The 22,295-nt window shown below is 41.2% G+C and overlaps 1 protein-coding gene across 2 annotated transcripts; it reads right to left on the bottom strand.

Annotated features, from left to right (window-relative positions):
* Positions 1-6,900: 6,900 nt before the first annotated feature.
* LOC309576522 (phospholipid scramblase 1-like) lies at positions 6,901-18,721 on the bottom strand. 2 transcript variants are annotated; one of them, XM_082287902.1, is made up of 10 exons: positions 18,598-18,721; positions 16,113-16,246; positions 15,376-15,407; positions 14,518-14,586; positions 12,825-12,982; positions 11,755-11,797; positions 10,449-10,669; positions 9,490-9,651; positions 8,280-8,441; positions 6,901-7,092 (listed from the first exon to the last, which is right to left on the bottom strand). In XM_082287902.1, exons 3-10 carry the CDS (start codon positions 15,380-15,382, stop codon positions 7,063-7,065), a joined length of 852 nt encoding a protein of 283 aa, XP_082144028.1. In that variant the 5' UTR covers positions 15,383-15,407; positions 16,113-16,246; positions 18,598-18,721; the 3' UTR covers positions 6,901-7,062. The 2 variants fall into 2 exon arrangements, with proteins under 2 accessions (XP_082144028.1, XP_082144029.1); XM_082287903.1 differs by lacking the exon at positions 18,598-18,721 and having other exon boundaries at positions 16,113-16,297.
* Positions 18,722-22,295: the final 3,574 nt, after the last annotated feature.

Below are 22,295 nucleotides of genomic sequence, written 5' to 3' on the forward strand. Positions count from 1 at the left end.
TGCGCTGCACTAGCCCACTCCCCCATTTTTTTTGGCATGCATTTGCCCTCAGGGACTGAGGGTGGTTGTGCATCAGGGGCGGGGACAGCAGGAGCTGCTAGGTCCCGGTGCACACAGCTCTGTGCTTGCCGCTCAGCCTCCCACCAGTGTCTGTTTGCTCCTTGGAAAAGGCCAGCGACACAGGAGAGATATCAACCGCCTCAGATGCTACCAGCTGCCCTGGTTCGATAACTAGGTCAGCTAAAGGTTAAACCAGCTGAGGCATACGCAGCAACTTTAAATTCAACAACAACAACAACAACAAAACACAACAACAAACAAACAACCCCCCCAAAACAAAAACAAAACCAAAACAAAACAAAACAAAAAACCAAAAACAAACAAAAAAACCCCACAAAAAACACCAAAAACCCCCAGCCAAGCCTGGGGGGAAGCCTGGAGCAGATTCCCAGGCCGGCCTGGCACAGTTCTCCTGCCCCTCACCCTGTCCTCCACTGCCCTGCAATGCTGGCAGTCCATGTCACAGCCACTCACACTGAAGCCATCTCACGTCTAGGGGGCTAAATGCACCTTAGACATAAATCAGTGACATTAAAACAGCAATTAAATAAGCCTGTTTGCTTTGATGTACCTTATTGTGATATATTAATAACTTTTTGCATTATGTAGTAAATTCTGTCAGAAATCATAGTCCAGTTCCAAATTATACCATTTACCAAGCCTAATGGAACTTTAAGGACATTACACAGTATTCTGTCTAAGTATTTTAAATCAATCATGGTTTAACATGCACATTTTTTAATTTTCTTAGTGGTGTGTAATTGCATTTGAAGCTTAGGCTTTTGCCACTTTGGTGGGAAAGACACATCTAGCTTTCCACACTCATGTAGGGAATAATACATACTTTGGAGATAGTGTAATCTGAAATTCCTCCACTGAAAAAATCAGAATGACATCTAAGGAAACTGCCTGTGGATCTTAGAGCCAGGTTTAAGCAGTGAAAAGATAATTTCTGTGCTAATACTGCCACCCATCGAGAAATAGGAGGCACAGCCATTGTATGTCCCTGTTTTCATCTCTTCTTCCTCTTTGGTACGCTGTAATGCTTTCATGTATATTTTCTCCTCACTGTTGTCTTTAATAATATAATGTTATCAGGTAAAAATTGTAAATAAACTAAATGAAAGTGGTAGGTCAAATATAGCTATAAACCAGAACAAAATCAGTAATGTATAGAATTCTCCCTGTGAATGGTGACAGGGAGCTACTAAACCCCCAGCGCATAAACATAGCATGTATAAATAGATATCATGAAAGCACATGTAGAGCCCTGATCCAACCCAACAGAATTCTCCACCAGCTGGGCTCTTCCCTCCACCCCGGGAGAGCTGCACTTTTCCTTTGTTAGAAAGGGAATCTCCGTCTGACCACTTGCAATTTTCTCTGGGGTTCTTATACCTATTTTATCACCTACCTCACTAATGTTAAGATCAAACCACATGATTGCTTTTTGCTTGACATGGCTTCTTCATCTTGTGGTGGTGGTTTTCCCCTCCATGCAACCCATAGCTGTTTCCATGCCCTGGTTGTGAGAGGTTCCCTTATCTTCAAGTTTCTCTGGTTTCACAACTTCTTCCCTGAATGATGCTTTTACCTTTACCATTTCCTCTCACAAATTATCGACATCCATATCATACAATGCCCATTAGCAGTGAAACACTTGAACCACGAAATTTTATAATAAATTCCCTTGAACAAATATTTGATTTTCTTTATTATCCCTCGCATTTCCCAAGAGTTACCCCTGTACCTACAGTAAATGGAGTTAAATTTAGTTCAGGAAAAACGGCTGTTTTCTCCTTTCCTGACCCACCTTTTGCTGTGCAGTCCTGCTCCCACTGCCAGCTTTTGGTCAAAGTTATTCTTTGTTAGTGAAACTAACATGAGGTACATGAGGGATGTAAGAGCTGTCCTTGGGTCAACAAAAAGACCCAAGGAAACCTTTTTATGAACTTTGTAAATATGAACTAAATGTATTTAAAAGGCCAGTGGTTATACAATGTACTTTAAAGCAATGCTCCTTCTCTTTTCCAAATAGCAAGGTCAGTCTCTCTTTAATTAGCAAAAAGCCAATCTTGCTTATGACAAAAGGAGTAAACTACTTTTTTTCTTTTTTTTTTTTTTACACTTATAACTTCGTTTTCTGGAAAGTGGAATTAATTCTGCTTTTCTATTAAGAAACATCATATAAATTATGGTTTTGTGTGCTATATAGACCCTAGGGTTATATTAAGTGATTGCATCTCCTGTACAGCTGAAGATGAAAAACTTACCAGGATGGCACAGATGGAAAGGTCATTAACAGAACTCAAGAAATCCATCTGAAAATCTCACTCTGTAAAGGTTTTATGTAACAGCTCAATCTCACTGAGATGCTGTTGAATAACAGGCATGCTGGAAATCTTCTAATGCTTTACAAAGCCTGGATTTATGGAGAGGGGGTTACATCATTGTATTGCTTTTTGTCTGAAGGATGAAGAGTGGAGAGTTCTAGACTCTGGTGATTCATTAAATATGGATGCTGTTATGGATTCTTTCAAAATGAAAAAAGCTCAAAGAACGATTTTTTTTCTGCATTTAACACAGTTTCAGAAATGAGCAAGTCTCCCAAAGTTCTTGAAAAATTTAAGGACTAACCATTTTTCAATTAAATAGCATTAGAAAAAACATGAAATTACAAAGGCAATAAGACATTGTTTGGTTAACTAAAGAGTTACTCCTTGACAGCTTCAGTTAGGACTTCCCATGCAATATTTTTACCTTCATGAGAGAGTGTGAACTGTTTCACAAGACAAAAGTTTATGAGCTGTGTAACCAGTATCAGAGTTATCCAGTTACCCAACTGATGGAAAGTTCCTCCAGTCCAATGCTCTTTCTGTTGTTTATGATCTGAGGTTGTAGAACTTCTTTCCAGTTCTTACCACAGTTCTGGCAAATCTAAGATGCTTAGCTGCCACTTCTTACTCCTTAGCTGCATTCACGTATTCTCTTGGTTTATCTAAATTTTCACCTTATTTACTAATTTTGCTAAATATGTGGTAAAGGAATAAACTGCAGCAACTTGACCACTAAACTTGAACAGCACAAAATCAAAAAATCTAAATGGGCAATAGCACAACTTACACAACTTCACTGCTGGGTTTCAGTGTATTTGAGAAACCTGTGTGTAAGCAGAGATATCTTTGCTTTGATTAAGCTTCACACAATTGTTACTGCTTGCAACTGAAATACTCCTTAAGATATAAGAGTTGCAACATTGTTTTCCTACACATCTTGATGAAAAGTTGATCATTCTTAACCATTTACATTCCCCCATTCTTCCCTTACTGCTCTACAGAGATGTACATTAATTTTTCTATGTAATTTTGTATGCAAAGTTATTGGAAGAATGGTGCTTCCAGGACTTAGGGTGAATGCCTAAGAACAATATTTGAACAAAAAAATTTTAATTACTTGGAGGAATGAAAACAAAGTCTCCTGGTCTCAGAAACTGAAATATTGCATTTTATGACAAACATTTTCTTAAAAGACTTTTAAAACTGTATTACAAAAGCTGCAGAGAAGACTACCACACCCTGAATGGGGCCCTGAGGCCTGACACTGCTTGTTAATGAAGATAAGATAAAGTAGCAACTCAGGGCTGGGGACATTCACGAAGCACAAGCTTAACACCTCCAAGGTGGAGACCACAGCCCCAGAGCTATCAGCTGCCAGGCTCGCACAGACCCTCGCACCAAGGGGTGGATGGAGGAGAGGCTTTGGGTATTTTGGAAAAGCCTCTGGTCAGAGGTGCAGTGACTGCCCATCCTCCACTGTGCAGAGCCCAGCTGAGGGGTCCTCACTGGGGAGGGGAAGCTTCTCCACAGCAGAAGGGGGTGACATGGCCCAGCACAGGGACCCCCCCAAAGGGATCCCCAGACCCTGCCCCAGAGCACCAGAGATGATGCAGCAGACCCTCAGTGTTGCAAGGGACAGTGTCAAGCCAGCCCCTGCAAGAGGAGGCACGTGGGCGTTCGCAGCTGGCCCCAAGTGTGCATTAACCCACGGGATTCTGCACTCTTTGGCCTGTGCTGTGGCGGCGTGACACGGCGTGTGGTGTGGTGGCATGGTGGCGGTGCATGGCGAGTGGCGTGTGGCAGCGTGGCCACGGCAGCGATGGGGGACCCTCACCACCAGCAGAGCAGATGGAGGGGAGCAATGAGACCTCATTGGGACCCTCGGATGGGTGATCTGCTTCCATCTAACCCCTGGCACCTCTCCCTGTTCCCCCACCCCACACACACACTTCTTTTTTCCATTTCTTTCTCTCTTTCTTTTCTCTTCCCTTCTCTTTGCCTCTCTACTATTAAATAAAATACATCCATTTTTTGGCATCAACATCTAACCTCGTTTGGTTTTAATCTCGTTTCTGGGGATATTTTGAACCTTCTAAGTTCTTTCCGGTTTATGCTCAGAGACTGAGCTTGCTTTGCTTTTCTGGGTTTAAACTGTATCGTAACACCTGGTTATGTCCTTTTAGCCCAACCTCCTAATACCTCACTTAAATTTGGGTACACTCCCCAGTTTATCGTCAGCGGATGAATTTATGATACAAGATCCCTTTCACCAAAGGCAAAGGTATCCCTGTTTTGTCTACTTACAAAATATTATTCCATCCATTCCTCAAACAGCCACAGACCTCACTCTAATGCAAACTGTAAATTTAAATTCTAAGCAGCACCTGCCATGGAGGTAAATAGGTATTTTCAAATACCTCCCAAACAATGTTTATGGAATATTTGAGTAACTGTGAAGTGCAGTTATCTAATGTGCTTGAGCCTGGGACTTCACAGCTAGAGGCAGAACTGAAGCTGTGTGTCATCTCTTGCAGGAAAAATAATGATGATGGACTTAGCCTCATGAATTCCTAGAGGACAGGTCTGGTTTCTAATACATGTAGCTTCTACTACTAAATCAAGTAATCAGAAACTTTTAGCAGATTTTAGCAAGATTGGATTTCTGATATCTCATTAATAGCTGGTCAATAAAGCACAAAATATTTTCAAAATAATATTAAATTAATTCCCTAAGAGTAGTGTTGATGAATCAAAAATGCACCATATACAGTCCATACACAAGGAACGTTAGCAGCAGAAGCTAATTTAACAAGGAATAATATACAATTAAAAGACTTTCAGAACAGTCTGGACTGTTGTCCCAAGTTTGCACAATTCTTCAAACACCAAAGAGTATCCAGGTACACAGCAGCAATGGCATTTCTCTTTTCTTCTGCTTTTTGACTGGCCAGGAACAACCAACAAATTGAAAATACTGAACTAAAGGACTCTTAAGCAGGACTAGAATGCAACTGAAAATATTGGCAAGGACTTCTTCCCAAACCTGGATCCCAAGAACCATTCTGTGCATGTGCTTGTGTGCTGGGGTAAGAAATTGCAACTTATCCATTACTTAGACATTTAAATAAAATATCTGTATAAAGCTATTAAATGCTAAGAAATTGACCTGCCATTTCACGTGTCTGCTTTTGAAAGGAAACTGTTCTGTTTACTCAGAACACTTGTTCTGTTTACTCTATGCCCTCAAAACAGCAGACAGACTCACAATCTGTGAAAACCATGGACTAAATGAGAAGCACAGAGGACTGGAGAAATGGAAAAGTAACTAACCAGTTTTTCCTTGCCTCAGGTCACACTCATGCACAAAGCAATTACTAAAGGATTATTAAATAGAAGCAGGCACAGACAGTTGTATTTCCTGTCACCTCTACACTTCTGTTGGTGAACATACAAGCCTTAAGTTTCAAAATAGCCCAAATAAAGAAATTAGATCACACTTAGGAGGAATCATATTTGACAATATATTCAACATGGTAGGTTGACCTTGGCTGGGTGCCAGGTGCCTACCAAGCTGCTCTATCCCTCCCCTTCCCAGATGGACAGAGGAGATACAATATTATGAGATGGAAAACCACTTGTAGGTTGAGATAATGCAGTTTACTAAAATGAAAGCAAAAGTTTGGGTGTGCACAAAGAGTGAAAAAACCAAAAATTTTATTCTCTACTTCCCATCACCAGGTGATGTCCAGCCATTTCCCGGGAAGCAGGGCTTCAGCATGGAAGTGATTGCTTGGGAAGCCAAACACGGTAAAAAATGAATGCACCACCTTCCTCCTCCTTTTCTTATCTTTTATATCCGAGCTGATGTCATATGGTATGGAATGTCCCTTTGGTCAATTTGTGTCGGCTGGCCTGGTTGTGTCCCCTCCCAGGACCTTGCCCACGCCCAGCCTACTCAAGGCAGGAGGGAATGCTAGAGAGACAGCACTGCTCAGCTGCAGCCAAAACAGTGCTGAGTTATCAACACCTTTCCAGCTCCCAGTGCAAAGCACAGCTCTGTGAGGGCTGCTGGGGGGAAATGAACTCCAGCTCAGACAAACCCAATACACCAGAGTAATACAATTTTACAGTGATTTCAGATGGTTCTGTTCAAATGCATTACTTTGCACTGAATGTATATATTTGATAGGAAGATGGAAACAACAGAATGTGAACACCAAGGCAAAACTACCAAAGAAGAATACCCAGGAAAACATCAGTATCTCTTTATTATGCTTAGGTTATTACTAATATTGAATATAGAAGTAGTCCTCTTTTTTAGGAATCAAAGTATTATTATAGTAGTTACAAATAACTACTACCATTAGTTACTTTAAAATTACAGAGTTCTTGGGGGAAAAAAGGTTGCTATATATTTCTCTAAATCACACTATTGATTTATACAGATAAAGAGTCCTTATTTGAATACTACAAATTATTTCACCAGATTAAAAAAATCTAAAAAAGACCATAAAGCTTTTAGCTTATAGAAATGTAACTATAACATGCACATTTCTCTTATTCTTACTGGAGCTCTGCAATTCATTGGAAAGTTGGGAGATCCATGTTCTTCTTCCTTCTATATAGAACCTCTAGATTTCATTACCAAACTCCTGCTCACTGATGCTTAATTATAATGCTCAAAAAACATGAAGTCCTAAGGAGATAAAACAAAAGCAAACAAAACAAATAATTCTTAAATGTGGTTCTTAGTTCAGAGATCCCCTGGCTGCACTGCAAAATGTACACCTTCCTCTAAGAAACCTCAGAGGGTGAGAAGAAGGTACAGGCACATTTGCCATGCCCTCCCCACCTGGATCTCTCAGAATGGGACACCCACAGAGAGAAAGATGGTGAAAGACCAACATGGAAACTTTTAATTTGTTACTAGCCAAAGCTGTGCTTCCTTTACTGAGGATTTCTGCCCTTTGTTCAATCTGACTCATTCCCTCTCATTTTACCTCAGACTGGAGTCCATCACAATAATGATTATCTTTAGTTTACAGGTGGGGGCTCCATTTCTGTGCCTGAAAGCCTGGGTTGCTCACACTTGCTAATGCTGCACTTGATACACTTGGTAGCACAGGAACACACACACAGCTAAACAAAACCTTGTCCAGGCACAGGGCTGTCAGAGGCTGGTGAGACCTTTCCAAACTCAAGGTGCTTCACATGCTCCCTTCCTGCCCCTCTGCAGCCCAGCAAGCACAGAAGCAGAGCATGTTTTGAAAAGGTACCTTGATGCAGAATTGCACAGGTAGGTGGAAACAGTGTTGCACACTGCTGTTAAAGAGGAAAGTGAGCTGCACTGCACTGCTGACAGCCTGAGTGCCGCTGAGAAGTGCTCTGACAAGTTCTTAGCCTCCACAGTAGTCCCTCCATTTGGAAATTACTGCTCTGAGAGCATTGATCCTGCTCACTCAGTGCTTCTCATGCTTCCAAGGACAGCCGGGAGGCAGTGGCTGCAGCATTCAGCTGTCCACCAGCCCAGCGGGCTGCTTAGACTTTGGATGGGTCTCTTGACTATTGCTGAGCTGTATTTTTCTGGTTTCACATCCATAAACTTGCTTTCATCTGCTAATGAGTCTGTAAGAGGTCTTCCCTTTTCCCTTTTTCAGTCCCACCAAATATGAAACTTCTTAAATACAATTAGCGCTTTATATAGTCTAGAATAAGCTTATTGTCTAAAATAATTCTGTGTTGCCTTTTGTTGTCATTTTTACACACAGAAGTTCACAAGCTGTCAGCCACTTGAAGGAACTCAAAACTGACTCCTTTACCAGCACAATTTAAACACATAGATGAAGAAGTTTATATTCATGTATTAGTGAATAAGTGACTTACAATAAGGAAGCAAGCACCAATCATGACAGCTTTCATTTTCACATCAAGATCCATTGGGAATGAGATTCCAAAGTTATCTGTGTCTGTAAACATTTCCTGCACAAGCCCAGTCCACTGCTTAGAAATCTTCCCGACAGTACAAGTCTCATCCACAGACTTCACCTATAGGTTAACATAAAATTTTTAAAAAGCATCATCAAACTTCTCATTCATAATATTCCCAAATCCATTAAAAAGCTTCAGACTGTTATTTGAATTAATACAGTTATTGACTGCAAGTGTTTGTACCAAAAGGCAATCAGACTATCAGAAAGTCGGTCTTAAGTATTAGAGCCATGAACTTGATTCTGAACTGACTGGGAAGTTCAGTTCCTTGATGGTGCTGGGATACAGCACCCACATGCACACAGTCTACTGAAAGTGCTGTCTTTTGGGCAAGAGAGTGAATTAGTTTCTCCTGCCATGTATCAGGAACTGCTCAAGTGAAAATTAAACAAATTACATTCTTCTGGTCAAAAGCAGAGATTAGCCCTGTGGCAACATTATGTTTTCTAAAGTTAGATCCAGTCTTCCGGGTCATGTGAAAGACTAGTTTCCAAAATAAATGATACAAATTTGCTGTAGTAACTATTTGCAACATCATTTTAAACATTAAATTGTAGCCTAGGATATCTTCTACATAATGTCCACAAAAACACTGTTGCATTAATCAATATTATTTTAAAAGGAAAGTTGTAACTCTTCAGTCATTCAACTCGGTATTTCAGGTCGAAATTGTCTTAATTTACTAGTTCATCTAATGATTGTTAAATGATTAAAGAACTGGCTGTAGGAAGTCATTTTAATAAATATCTGATATAGCTGACTATATTTTTCTTAGAGCCTGGCGTAACAGATTCAAAAAGATTTTGCTGCTAAATATTTTAATTAAATGATTTAAATTAACAGGGAATTATTCTCAGTGATCACTGAGGAGTGGCTTTAACACATCATTTCTGGAAGTTTGTCTGGTTTATCTAGAGTAATTTAGGTATCTAGAGAAGTGATTTGATTACACCAGCATTAAAAGATGATGTAGCAATTACTTAATATACTTAACATTACTTAATATATACTATAGTTCAGCTGACAGGTAGTAAGTCAAGAAACAAGCTAATATCAAACTACTATCTGAAAACAGATACATGTAAACAATTTTTACATTGCCTACCTCAAAATTAACATCCTCACAACACCTGCACACAACACATGGGCCAGTAATTTTCAGTATATCCATTCTTTTCTCATCTTGAATGGTAAACTTTGGCAGGCAGACATGCCAGTTCTGGACAACATAACCAATTGTATTTCCTGGAGGTGCCTGGACTTCCAGCTTCACGGGAAAAAGAAAATCTTCAAGTGAATGTTCATTCTTCCATATGCTTTTGAAATGAAACCCACACCATACAAATGAAACACAGCTTATTTTTCTGCAACAGTTTGGCCTTTCAGTGCATTTTTCTGTGAGTGTTTTCAGAAGACTGCACTCAGATTGCAGACCTCTTATTCAACTTTTGCCTTCAAGAAAACAGTAAGAGACTCCTCAGGCTGTGGAGCACACAAACGATGCATCTACAATATAAAGCTCAAAATTCAGTGAAAGAAAGGCAGTGAGCATCCCAAAAGCATTCGGTGAAGGCATTATGGAGTGCTGCTACTGCAAATGCATCAGCAGGAGCTATGAGTAGTCTCAGAAGTTGCATCATTCCAGAATTAGGTTAATATGAAAAAAACCTCATGATCTCCTGTGTTGAATGTCACTATAGCTTTCAGAGCTGTAAAATGAAAACTCTAGCTGTTATTTTATGAAAACTGTTGCCTTACTCTTCCATACCAAGCCCATCTCCAGTGCAGATCTCAGCACCAGCCACAAGTTCTCTCACAGGCTGTTCAATCAGCTTTTTCATTACTGCAGTCAGAATTGGCCAGTGAGTCCAAGTGTTGCAGCACACTTGCTTCTTCCTAGACCAAGGACCTCATCCACAAATCCCACAGATCTCTCTTCCCACACCTTACTGGAAAAACTTGACTCGCTTCACCTCACCTCCTGATTCAAGACAACCCCACCTTAAAACTGCACAGGAGGTCCCTGTCCCACGAGAAGGAAGGCAGTGAGAGGCAGCAACTCACCTCCTGTAAACAGCAGGGGCAGCAGCACATGGAACAGCGGAGAGGTCTCTGCAGCGTTATCACCTCGTGGCCCAGGTTGTCTGTAATCCGGATGGTGAAGGGCCGTGATGGCCCACAGCAATTCCTGGTAAGGCAGTCTGTGTCCTCTGCTGCAAAGTACACCCTTTGCCCCAGTGCATTCTTGAGTTCATATCTGTTGTTTACTTCAAGGCCAGTCACAACTGAAAAACAGGAAAAAACCTTCTAAATTCCTAGGAGTGTTTGATCAGACACTCCCTGCTAACTCTGCAGCTGTCCTTTGGGAAGACAAGCCTTGCTCAAAGTCTGTCAGAGGCAGCTGCTGGCAAGGGGAAATGACAGGAAAGGACTCTCAAGCAGTGAAGCCTGATGGAGAAGTTCAGAGAGAAGAATCCATGACGAACAAGGACATGCAGAAAGAGCACAGAGATTCCCATTAGTCCCCAGTGTCTCCCCTGGCCACAGGTGCTGCCTGAGCAAGCACCACCATTACCAATAACACAGCAGGGAACATTCTCAGGGAAGAACTGAATGGATGTTAAAGAGAGTTGTGAATTTGGGGGTGAAGACAGAAAAGGGCACAAATACATTCAGAATAAGAAAGCCATGAAAAACCTTCTCAGGCAAGATTTACAGCAGCACACATCAAAAGCAACAACAGTCAGGACAGAAATTTTAATTGGTTTCTATAACAAATGAAAGCGCTCTTTTAAATTTTAGAAAGAACTGAAAAGAAAAATGCAGCAGCAACATTAGGGGTCAGCTGGGATGTATGGTCCATTTTATTTCTTCTATTTGAAAGACACTGATAATATAACTTGGATATTCTTAAAGCACAGGATGAGGGGAGCAGAAGAAAAGCTATTCAGTGTGCTAAAACAGCAGGATTGCCTGTAAACGGGATCAAAGCCACATGCCAGTCCATGGAATTAGGTGGGATATGACAGGACAGAAAATAAGAACTTTAATAAGGAAGAGAGGAGAGTAGGAATCATAGTTAACAGGTAACATTGGAAATGTGTGACTTCATCCATAATTAGCTACGTATCAACTATAGCACCTATAACCAAGATTATTCAGTTGCATTGCTGTGTATCTTTTGGGATATAGAACCCATTGAAAATCTTCCCTTCTATTTTCTCCTTCCTCTCTTCCATGACTTCTGCAGGAATTGAGACAGGTAACAGAGGAAAGAAGGACAAAGGTGGTGACCACCTTAAAAACACAGCATCAAAGAAAGTCTAAACTTTATTGTTGGGATTATTAGACTTAAGTACTTTGTACTTACTCTCAAGAAGTTCAAGTTGCTGATGAATTAAAACCTGGTCAATCTGCTCATGGTTGAAGAATTAAACAGAATAAACAGTTAACAAGTTGCAAGACAAAATGTACTTTTAAGAACTGCTGCTGTTTTATTTTAGGATAAAAATGTATTGATCAATACACTGTCCAGAGGCAGATTATCTACCAGTTAAGCTATGAAAATAGCTCACTCCCCTCCTGCCCTCTGCCAGTTTAGCAGAAGAGTGTTCCAGAGCACTGGAGCTGATGGGGGGAGCTGAACCCAAACTGGTCTGGTTACAAGTGCACAGGGCTAATGTTTCTATGTTCCTTTCAGGACTCAGAGCCTGACAGAGCTCTGACATCATGTCCCAGAGCCTCCATACAGACAAAAGCAGGAAATGGAGATATTTTAGAGCAGAAGCTCTGTTACTTCTCGCTCTGAGGGAAATTCAGGGGGAAATCAGCCTCTCCTCACCAGTACTTATTTTTTTCTTTTGCCTTTTTTTTTTTTTTTTTTTTAGCAGTTTGAAAAACTGGCAACAATACATCAATATTAATCCTTCCAGTGCTGAGATGAACCGTATTTTATGGTACAAAGACATATTCAGTAATGTGAAAACAATTCTTATTTTGCTATTAGCATTCTCTATGCTGTAAAAGGCTTACTTGCACATCTACTGACAATATTGAGGTGTAAAGAAAGCATCATGTGGAAAATTAAGTGCCTCTAATGTACTACAGTTGACCATATTATAGGTATTTATTCTACACACCTTGACAAATGGCATTACATCTCACAAACAGTACTTTCAGAAATGGGAAGGATGTATGATAGCCCTGTGTCCCTCATCCTTTAGCATCCTATTTGGCAGGAAGGTACTCATGAACAAGTGCTACACCTGTAACAGATATCTCTGCATTCAGATGTTACAAAAGGCTTCACTTAGCAGCCCACAAGCAGCAACCCTTGCAGCTACAACACAGCCAGATGCTTTATTTAGCTATTTCATGGATGCAGGCTGCTTCCCAGAGCAGAATACCTGATCTCTGGGGAAGGAGGAAGGGTGCAGGTACCTGTGTGAGGTATTCCAAGCCAGGAGGGCAGTTGGGAATAGAAGGAGGAATAGGCATCCAAAATGCCCTGTCCATGGCGGGCTGGTTCTGGACAGGTGGAACAACAAATCCACCTGGGACTCCCATGGGCTGTGCCTGGAATCCATAGTTCCCTGCACCTGTGACATTTAGTACGGCAAGAGAGATATAGTTATGAAAGTTAGATATTGGAAAAGAATTGTCCCACAAATATTCAAAAGAGTCATTTATTCACTGTTTTGAACTATGGACATCCTTATCCCTTATATATTTCAGTTATGAATACAATAACTTTCAGGAAGGGAGTTACACTGCCATGGGAGGTTCTGATGCCTCAGACAAAACCAAACCAAATAAATAAATAAATGCATCATTCTTGAATACAGAAGAAATTTCATTCACACAAGAGAGTCAATTCAAAAAACAGAAATAAATAAATAAAGTGTATTTCTAACTAGAGAAGACAGAATACTTTAAATTACATGAAAAACATTGGCATTTACACAAGCTGTCAGTTGAGTAAATGAGGAATTTTAAGATAAAGTTTTCCTGGAATTATACCTTCTACTTTTGTGAAAGGAAATGTCCTTTTAGCAAAGGTCATCTATAGTTTTCAAACCAGATGACTTGTGGACCTACAGACCATACCAGCTCAGCACCAAATTTCACATCACATTACAACAAATGGACCACTGCACGTGAAAGATCAGGCTGTAACCATAAGCAGGCCTGTACCTCAGGTCCTGTAAACAGCTGTGGCTTAAAACTCATAGGTGGCCACATCCCCCACCCCAGAGAAGAATCCACCCTTTGGGAATTCACTTTCATGTCTGAGCATGGGCTTTGCACTCAATCTACCTACTGCTATTGTGTGCAAGTGCATGCACATACAATTACTCAAAGTAACAATGCTCCTGCGACCTCCATGGCACAAGCAATGAGTGCTCATTGCCCACTTTACTTACAAGTTTGCAGGTTTACTTTACAAACCTCAGAGTGCCTTGTGCCAAGATGCACAAGCCTTAACTTATGAACAGCACAGTAACTTAGGCCAAACATTTTGCTTTTTACCTCTGACTTATGCTTTGAGCCAGATTTTTAGATACTTAAAATTTGATTTGGATCTTCAGAAAGCAGTCATTGCCAGAATGAGAGAAGCTGTTCAGGAGTGCTGCACTTTGAAGTGGAGCAGGAAATGAGACAGGAGAGAGCAAGTGAGGGAAAATGTAAGGTATGACCACCTGCAAAGTAAAGCAACAGAGCATGAAACAGGAAGAGAATACACACAGAACTGCAAGAGGAAAACAATTCTTTATTCAGTTCCGGATTTCTAAAGAAAAATAAAGTGAAATACTGAAATAACATGATAATTAAAAAATCTGATCATCCATAAAAACCTGCCACACATTACTTGCAATCAGTAACACCTCCTAGCAAACTCCCCACAGTGACCACCAAGGAACACCTGATATTTTTAACTCCTACCACTATTGGTACTGCTCAACATGGAGCACCCAAAAGGAAAGAAATTTCTTTTCAGCAAAACAGACATTAAAAGGAACTCTATAGAATTAATAGCAGAAAAGTAAATCAGAGATGATCCCCCTTGTACCACATATTCCCTGTGCTTATTTCCTAATGGTGTCACAGATCTGTAACCTACCTTCCCACCTACCTTGGTATGTCCCAGGGACCTGCTGAGGGGAGCCATAGGCCATTCCAGGTGCTGTGGCAGGCTGAGGTCCTGGAAGAATGGGACAAACACAGAGTATGGATCATTTCCTCCTACCCTGCGTGGAAGATCCCCAGCACTGCCTCCTTTTCCAGAGTACACACAGAACAAAACTAGGCAGCTGTTTTCTGTATAGCAAAAATATACATCAAGATTGTATTTATGAACAATGTATGTATTAAACATCAGTAGAACTTAATGGAGTTCTGGTCCTTAAAGCACAGAAAAAAGGCAGGTACTGCACAGGATGTCATGAAGAGGTCACAGAATCATTCAGCTTGGAAAGGACCTCCTGAGATCATCTAGTCCAAGCCCTGCTGTAACAGGGTCAGTTCACTCTGCCTGGACCAAAGACGTCTTTGTTCATTGCTATGTAGAAAGAGGCTTGAATTCAAAGCATTGCCAGGAACTGACAGTCTGCCCTCCAGTACAGAACATGGCAACGAGCCATTCCCCTCTGGGTAAAACCTTTTCTCCCAGCTTCTTTGACTAATGCCACACCAGCAGATGGAGAGGGTTATGGATTTAAAAACATTTACCAGCTTCAGTTTGTAAGCAGAAATAACATGAATTTCAAGGTTACTAATTTATTTTTTTTACTGAACTTCTGAAATCAAGATCTGAAAATGTAAGCTTTATGTTTTGTAAAATATTCAATTTTAAAATGTAAATAATTTCAGTTTAAAACATTCATACATATTTCATATAATTAGAAGGTAAGCTAATAGCTAAGCTAATATTGCTTGAATATGCTGTCTTTGATGTTAGCAAAAGTTGACATTTTGGTTATATTTCACTCACCTTGCATTGTCGTAAATCTGCTTGTAGTTTTTCTGCAAAAGAACATTTTTATCTCATGATTTTTTAAATATATAATTTCACAAAAGAGCTATTCAGTTCTCTATTATTGATAAAAGATATTTGCCTCTCTAAACTGTAGGGGAAAGCTAAATTACAAATACAAGGTAAAATAACCTTAAATATCTCAGCTTCCATCTAGGCTACGTCTCCACCACCACATAAGTCTGAATTTTCTATGCCTGCATTCATGCTTTAAGTATCCTGAAACCATCCTCAACTCAGAGGAAAGCATTGGGATGTGCAAGACTCCACTGCACAGCCATTCGGAAACATCCTGTAATTCAGATTAACAGTTTACTGCAGTAATTTAAGGGCAGCTGGTTCAGTGTATTGATGTTGACCACAAAACCTGCTCGGGTAAACCCTGGAGCAGCCATGTAGCCATGCTACCACCTACTCAGTTCTTTAAGCTATTCCACTTCTCTAGTGCTACTACTAAATATCACATATCCAGTTTTTGCCTTCACAGGCTAACAAAGTGTGGTTGCTGAGAGGAATTAAAAAAAAAAACCAAAAGAAAACAAACCCCAAACCACACAGCCCACAAAAAAAAAAAAAAAAAAAAAAAAAAAAAAAAAAAAAAAGGGAAAAAACCCAAAAAAGAAAAAAAAACCCCAAAAAACAACCACCCACCACAAAACCAAAAAAAACCCCAACTTACTAATACCAGCACAAACCTTGAGAGTTATTTCTTTCTCTGGGGTAAGGAGTGAAGCAAGACAACAGCAACAGATCCAAAACAGTCAGGAGATCCAAAAGTGAAAGTGTAAAAAAGAATGGTGTAGGCTCTCCTTTTTAAGAGTATTGAAAGCTTTAAAATAAAAAATAAACCTAGTTGTTCTTTAAAAATAATCCAGTTCAAGTTAAATTACCAATAGATTTTGTCTTTTATGATTCTTCTAACTACTTCAGTTCAGTGAAGATGGTTATTCAAAACTGGGAAGGCAAATGAAACTGAAAGCAACCCCTTCCTGTTTTTCACTCTTTGAGTAAAAGCAGGTCTCACAGGGTGATGTCTATGTTTCTGGGCTGTCATGGAACTAACTCACTCTCCAAATCCTACAGAACATCCTCTTTAAGAGCAGCTGGTTCAGTTGCTCTTAAACATTCCTTTTTTAATATACATTTTCTTCTGCTTTACTAATAAAATCACCATCCTTTTTCACATACTTTAATTGGATTCTGGTCATAGGGTAGTATGTAGAATGTAGTAGGGTAAAATGTAGTCCCTGTATGCAGGAATTACCACAAACTATAGAAGAATAAAAAATGTTAATTAAACCAGCAAAAGATCAGCTTATACTGTGAGATGTTCCAGCTACGTGAACTTCAGCAAAATACTGAGAATTACAACTAAGCCCTTTAATAAAGGGAGAGTAGAGACAGAACGATATGATTTATTTAAAAGAAAGGCTTTGTAGTAGTCCAGAATCTTCCATTGTCCCTAGAACCACACATACAAGCCTGTACGGTCTAAGATTTAGAAAGGGTTGATATGCTCTATAGTAAAAAAGCAATAAAGATTTTACAAAGTTCAGCCCTCATTTCATCCCTAGATAGTTCCTTTTTTTATGAATGTCCATGTTTCTTTTCAGTCACTTTCTCATTTTCAGAACTACGTAACACAGCTACATGTCCCTCACCCTGATGCATGTCACTAGATATCCTGCAAGTAATTCGACATGTCATAATTATGTTAACTATAGAGCTTCTGCTTTTTATCAGAAAAACAGAATACTAGCGTGACAAGTAGTTTCATTTCTTATCCATCTCACTAAAGTGCCAAGAGCATATTAATGTAAGCCCCCCAGCACAAACATGCTTAGTGCCATATAAACAAGAAGCCAGGCCCTTTCCAAGGCATTGTAATATTAAAAAAACAAGAAGCCAAATATCCAGGAGGCATGCATTATTTCCCCTTTGTGGCTTTTTCTTTTTTGACGTTGCATTATATTAGACTATTCAGCCACTGGATTTTAACCTTGACTGCTGGAGAAACAGTATGCTTAAAGATCAACTAGTTGATCTAATTAAACAGTTTATTATTGTCTAATGTCAACAAAACATTATTCAGAGAAGGAATTTTTTTGTTGTCGTTGTTCTGATGCAGTAGGGTACCCTGTCCCCTTACACTGCCTTTTCTCCTGAGACCTGGGAGTGCCAGCACCTGGCAGCCGCACAGCCAAGTCACACCAGAGTATCAGCCTCGCTCAGACGAGGGGACATCAGCGCTAATGCCGCTCTGCTCCGCTGGGGACAGGACCGCGGCTGCCAGAACCAACCTGCGGCGGCTGCCAGAACCAACCTGCGGCGGCTGCCGCCTCCCTCCTCCGGCGGGGCTCTCCCGGGACAGCCCGGCCATCAGCACCTCCCCTCAATCCAGTCTCTGCAAGCGAGTTATTTCTCTAAAGAGATATATTCTAACTTAACCCGCACTCCCCACCCAGAAAACGTGGGGCTTCTCCTCGTCAGGCCCCTGCCACAGCCCCGCCGGTCATTAGGCACCCCTGTGAGGAAAACGCCGGGATACCTGACAGCACCGCCTGGAAGGAATCCTGGTCGTTAAGGACGCTTAAAGCCCCAGCAGCCGCATGTGCCGTTCCCAAGCCGCGGCTCCGCTGTCCGCCGTGCCCCCGCCGTGCCCGTGCCCCGCAGTACCCGTGCCCCGCCGTACCCGTGCCCCGCAGTACCCGTGCCCCGCCGTGCCCGTGCCCCCGCAGTACCCGTGCCCCGCCGTGCCCGTGCCCCGCAGTACCCGTGCCCCGCCGTACCCGTGCCCCGCCGTACCCGTGCCCCGCAGTACCCGTGCCCCCGCCGTGCCCGTGCCCCCGCAGTACCCGTGCCCCGCAGTACCCGTGCCCCGCCGTACCCGTGCCCCCGCAGTACCCGTGCCCCGCAGTACCCGTGCCCCGCCGTGCCCGTGCCCCGCAGTACCCGTGCCCCGCAGTACCCGTGCCCCGCCGTGCCCGTGCCCCCGCAGTACCCGTGCCCCGCCGTGCCCGTGCCCCCGCCGTGCCCGTGCCCCCGCCGTGCCCTTCGGGAACACCCAGCGCTGCGGGGCGCGGAGCGAGGGCAGGGCCGGGCTGCGGGCAGGAAACTGCTGCTGCCAGCCCTGCCGAGAAACACCAGCATTTCCAAAGCTTTGCTCTTCGTGACATTTACCTTTTCCGTTTCATCCATGCCCATTCAGTCCTTTTCAAATTAATTAATTAATTAATTAATTTCTGCTTTTTAGTTACAGGCCATCAGGTTACACTCAGGTGATAACGCCAAGTTCTATGTCCACCCTGAAAGGAGAACAAATGTATTTGGAACAATTTTACCTTGCTTGCAAGGCAGGACCTCAGGGGAAATAATATATTTACATGGACTCCGTAGTTACAGGAAGAAGAAAATACAATACTGAATTGTTTGGGAAACAAAAGACTTGGAGCCAGTTGGCTCACTCCCTGATTAACAGCTCTCACGAACAGATCTTCTGCACCCTCTTCTGTACATTCACATACATCAGACTTGAGCTGCTGGTGTCCACGTATGCCTCTTCAAAGGAAACTGTTATTTCATGTAAATCACACAAATCTGATCACAGTAACTGGGTGCATGCACGAAACCCAAGACTGGGGACTCAATCTGAATCCTTAACAAAGAGAACAAATTAAGCGCAGGTCACCTTGTAGCTTTACATACTTTGTAGTCTTTGTCTTCTACCTCCCAAAATAAGCTCTCCATTTCAATACTGAATTTTCCATAAACAAAACCAAACCAAAAAAACCCCAAACTATTATTCTAGCCCTGCACTGGATTTCACCTAAACACCAGATAGGACAGGGATTTGGGGATTTTATTTTGCTTGTTTCCTCAGGTACAGAAGAATCTAATCTAAAGCTGACTAGCATTTTCCCACACATCTGCACTGAATCCACTAAGAGGATTAGTAACAGACACCAAGAAACAGGTTTTAAACATCTCTTAAGAAACAGGTATAGAATTTTTTGACATGGTTGGGAAATTAGAAATACATGGCAGTTTTTGATACCACCCTTCTTTCTTAAAGCAATATAGCATAGTTATATTTAGCTTGGTTCAGACTCATACACTGAAATTCAAATTGTATTGCCCAGAAAACATGACTTTTTGACATAGAGATGCATGTTAGTTCTTAGATGAGAATATCATTGTCCTATCAAAGAGAACAAAGATAGCAGCATATCTCTTCCTTTCAGGCATCTATCAGTAGAAAAAAAAACTCCATTCACCTGCAGTGGTAGAAAAAAGAGATGCTGTGATTCACAAAATACTAAGTAATTTATCAGTCTTGCCCATATCAAATAATGTTCCAGTTCTTTTCTTGTCCAGCTAGGATCACTGATGTTGTAACTGACAGTCAGTGCTTTTCTGTTAGATCAGGGGGCTGAAATGGTCAATACCTTTTTATTTTCTCCAGTGAGCAGATTTAACTAGCAGGGGAATGCCTAAAACATTTAGAAAAGAAGTTGGAATTGTTTCAAGAGAAATAAGAAAATGATCATGCTCCTAGAATTTACTCTTTTAGTTTTAAGCACATTTACCTGAAAAGAAACATTAATTGTAGATTCTTGACCCCATTTTCTAGGTATGTTGCTTATGGTCTGTATATTCAGAACATTACTTTCCACTGCTTTAACTTCTCATGCTCCTGACATTGACTCCTCATCTGATCCTGTGGTGCCCAACACCAGAAGTGGGACCAGTTCCTCCACCAGCTTCTCACACAGAGGTGTCCAGTAACCTGGAGCTGACAAAAGCAGCTCTCATCTTCCTTGCTGACATCACCTAACCAGCTCCTTTTCCCTCAGTGCTCAGGCAGTACATCTGTGTGAGGGGACATGGGAGGAAGTTCACTCAGGGCTGTACATGAGAGCAAACAGCCTTTGTGCAGCTCAGACTCTGTTTAACCACATTTAACCTCAGGAACGGCACTGTTTGCACTACTGAAGGAAATAAAAGTGGTTACTGGGGGGGTTGCTTTCTGTGCCTGTGGACACAATCCCACAAAAGACTCCCTTCTCCAGTGTTTGTGATCTGGAAAGCAAACCTGGAACAGCAAGCAGACATGGGAGATGCAGAGAAAGATAAGCTGAGAGTAGTTGTTGTCTTAATAGAAAAGCCATAGGATGTGAGGTTTGAGGCACAAACTTGAGGGGGCTACCAGGAAATAAATTAAAAGAAAGAACAAAAGAAAAAGGAGGAACAGAGAAAGAAAGAAGGAACAAAGGAAAAGAAGACTCCTCCTGTGGCAGGGCAGGAAAAACTCCTCAGCTGCACCAGCTGGAGCCCCAGCCATGGGGTACAGGTTTTTATCTGGTGTTTCCCATCCTTCACTTGTGCACATTTTGGGAAAAACTTTAATTGTAACAAATAGTGTTCAAGTCTTGGGAATTCCTTTAGCTGACAGTACTTAGTCCTGTACTGATGTGTGTAAGTGGTTATCCTAGCCTTAAAGACTGTGGGCCTCAGCAATGCTGCTGAGGTGATTTAAATACACAGAAGATTCAGCAGAACATTTAGCATGTATGTATGAGTTTGGGGAAAGGTAACGAGTCTGAAGTAGTTACATAGATTTAAACTCATCTGTTCTCTAGCTGCAGTGCATGCACTAGGCAGAGAGATCCTTTATGCCCTATGCTGCAAATAAAAGTGATTCCACTTTCTAATACTGAAATTACAGCATTTGTTTTATTCCGGACTTTTGATGACAAAGTGATAATTACCTGATACAATTTTAACAATATTTAGAACTTGCTTGGAGAGTTTAGATTTTAAAAGACTGCCTCCAACCTAACTATTCAAATTTAAGGAATCTTATCCAGAATAATTTCCTTTTTTTGCATTTATACTACGTCATACCCAAACTAGTAGTGGTTTTGAAAGCAGATAGGCAAATAATGTAATGTTCCAATACGCAAAATCTACATTTTAATACAGCATGATGAGTCTAGTATGAGCCCACCACCAGTGTGACAGACATAATGTACGTGCAGTAAAAGGCAGTTTAAATCCAAACATTTTAAAAAGTAGATAAATTGCTATTCTTAGTATTAGCATTATTTCTTTGATGTGGAACTAGGGCAAATGGATTCCATCCTGCTAGCATTTGACAGGCACCCTGAGCCTCAGTGTAGCTCTTATTTTGTTGTGGTAGTTAGGCCTTCACTAATTTAATAAAATGTGTATTCATGAAGCCAGAAGAAGCAGCTAACACATCATCTCTGTATTAAAGATTTGTAATTTTGTAATTGTAAAATTGTAAATTGTAAACAGTACTGTTCACATATTTGATTTCATTTAACAATATCAAATCAGTCATCAAGCCTGCAGTCTAATGAGGTTTAGGTTCTCCTTTGAGAGGGAAACCAGGTGAACATGGGTTTAGTGTTGTAACGTCCTAGCTAATTCAGCATCCAGATAGCAGCAGTGGACAGTTAAGAGTTCCAAACCACATAAAGTAGCATTCCTTATATTTTTACATATCCTGAGGAGCAACATGTCCCCCTGGGCTGTCACTAACAATCATGATAATCACTTACAGAAGAAAAGCAATTCATGCAGAGAGCTGTCAGCCATCACCATCAGTCTTTCCTCAAGAACACAAGGGGAAAACAACTGAACAACAATGGAAGCCATACCCCACATTTGGTTTTGCTACTAAATGTCTTTGTGCCAAAGCACTTTCTTTCTCAGACTGAGGAGGCTAAATAAAGTTTTACGGCTGCCAGTCATACAAGGTTTTGAATGTCAGCACTGTAGACGAACTGCCATGAGCCACTTTGCAGTCAGAAAATGGGATATTGGGAGGAAAAGAACAAGTTGACATAAAGAAA

The sequence above is a fragment of the Coloeus monedula genome (genome assembly GCF_965178545.1).
Source record: "Coloeus monedula genome assembly, chromosome: 10".
Classification (NCBI taxonomy): Eukaryota; Metazoa; Chordata; class Aves; order Passeriformes; family Corvidae; genus Coloeus; species Coloeus monedula.

Coding starts and splice junctions, on each gene's coding strand:
- LOC309576522 (XM_082287902.1), bottom strand. Junction 12,983..14,517: donor GGTCCCTGGGACATACCAAG/GTAGGTGGGAAG, acceptor TAAATGTCACAG/GTGCAGGGAACTATGGATTC. Junction 8,442..9,489: donor GTGAGGATGTTAATTTTGAG/GTAGGCAATGTA, acceptor GTTAACCTATAG/GTGAAGTCTGTGGATGAGAC.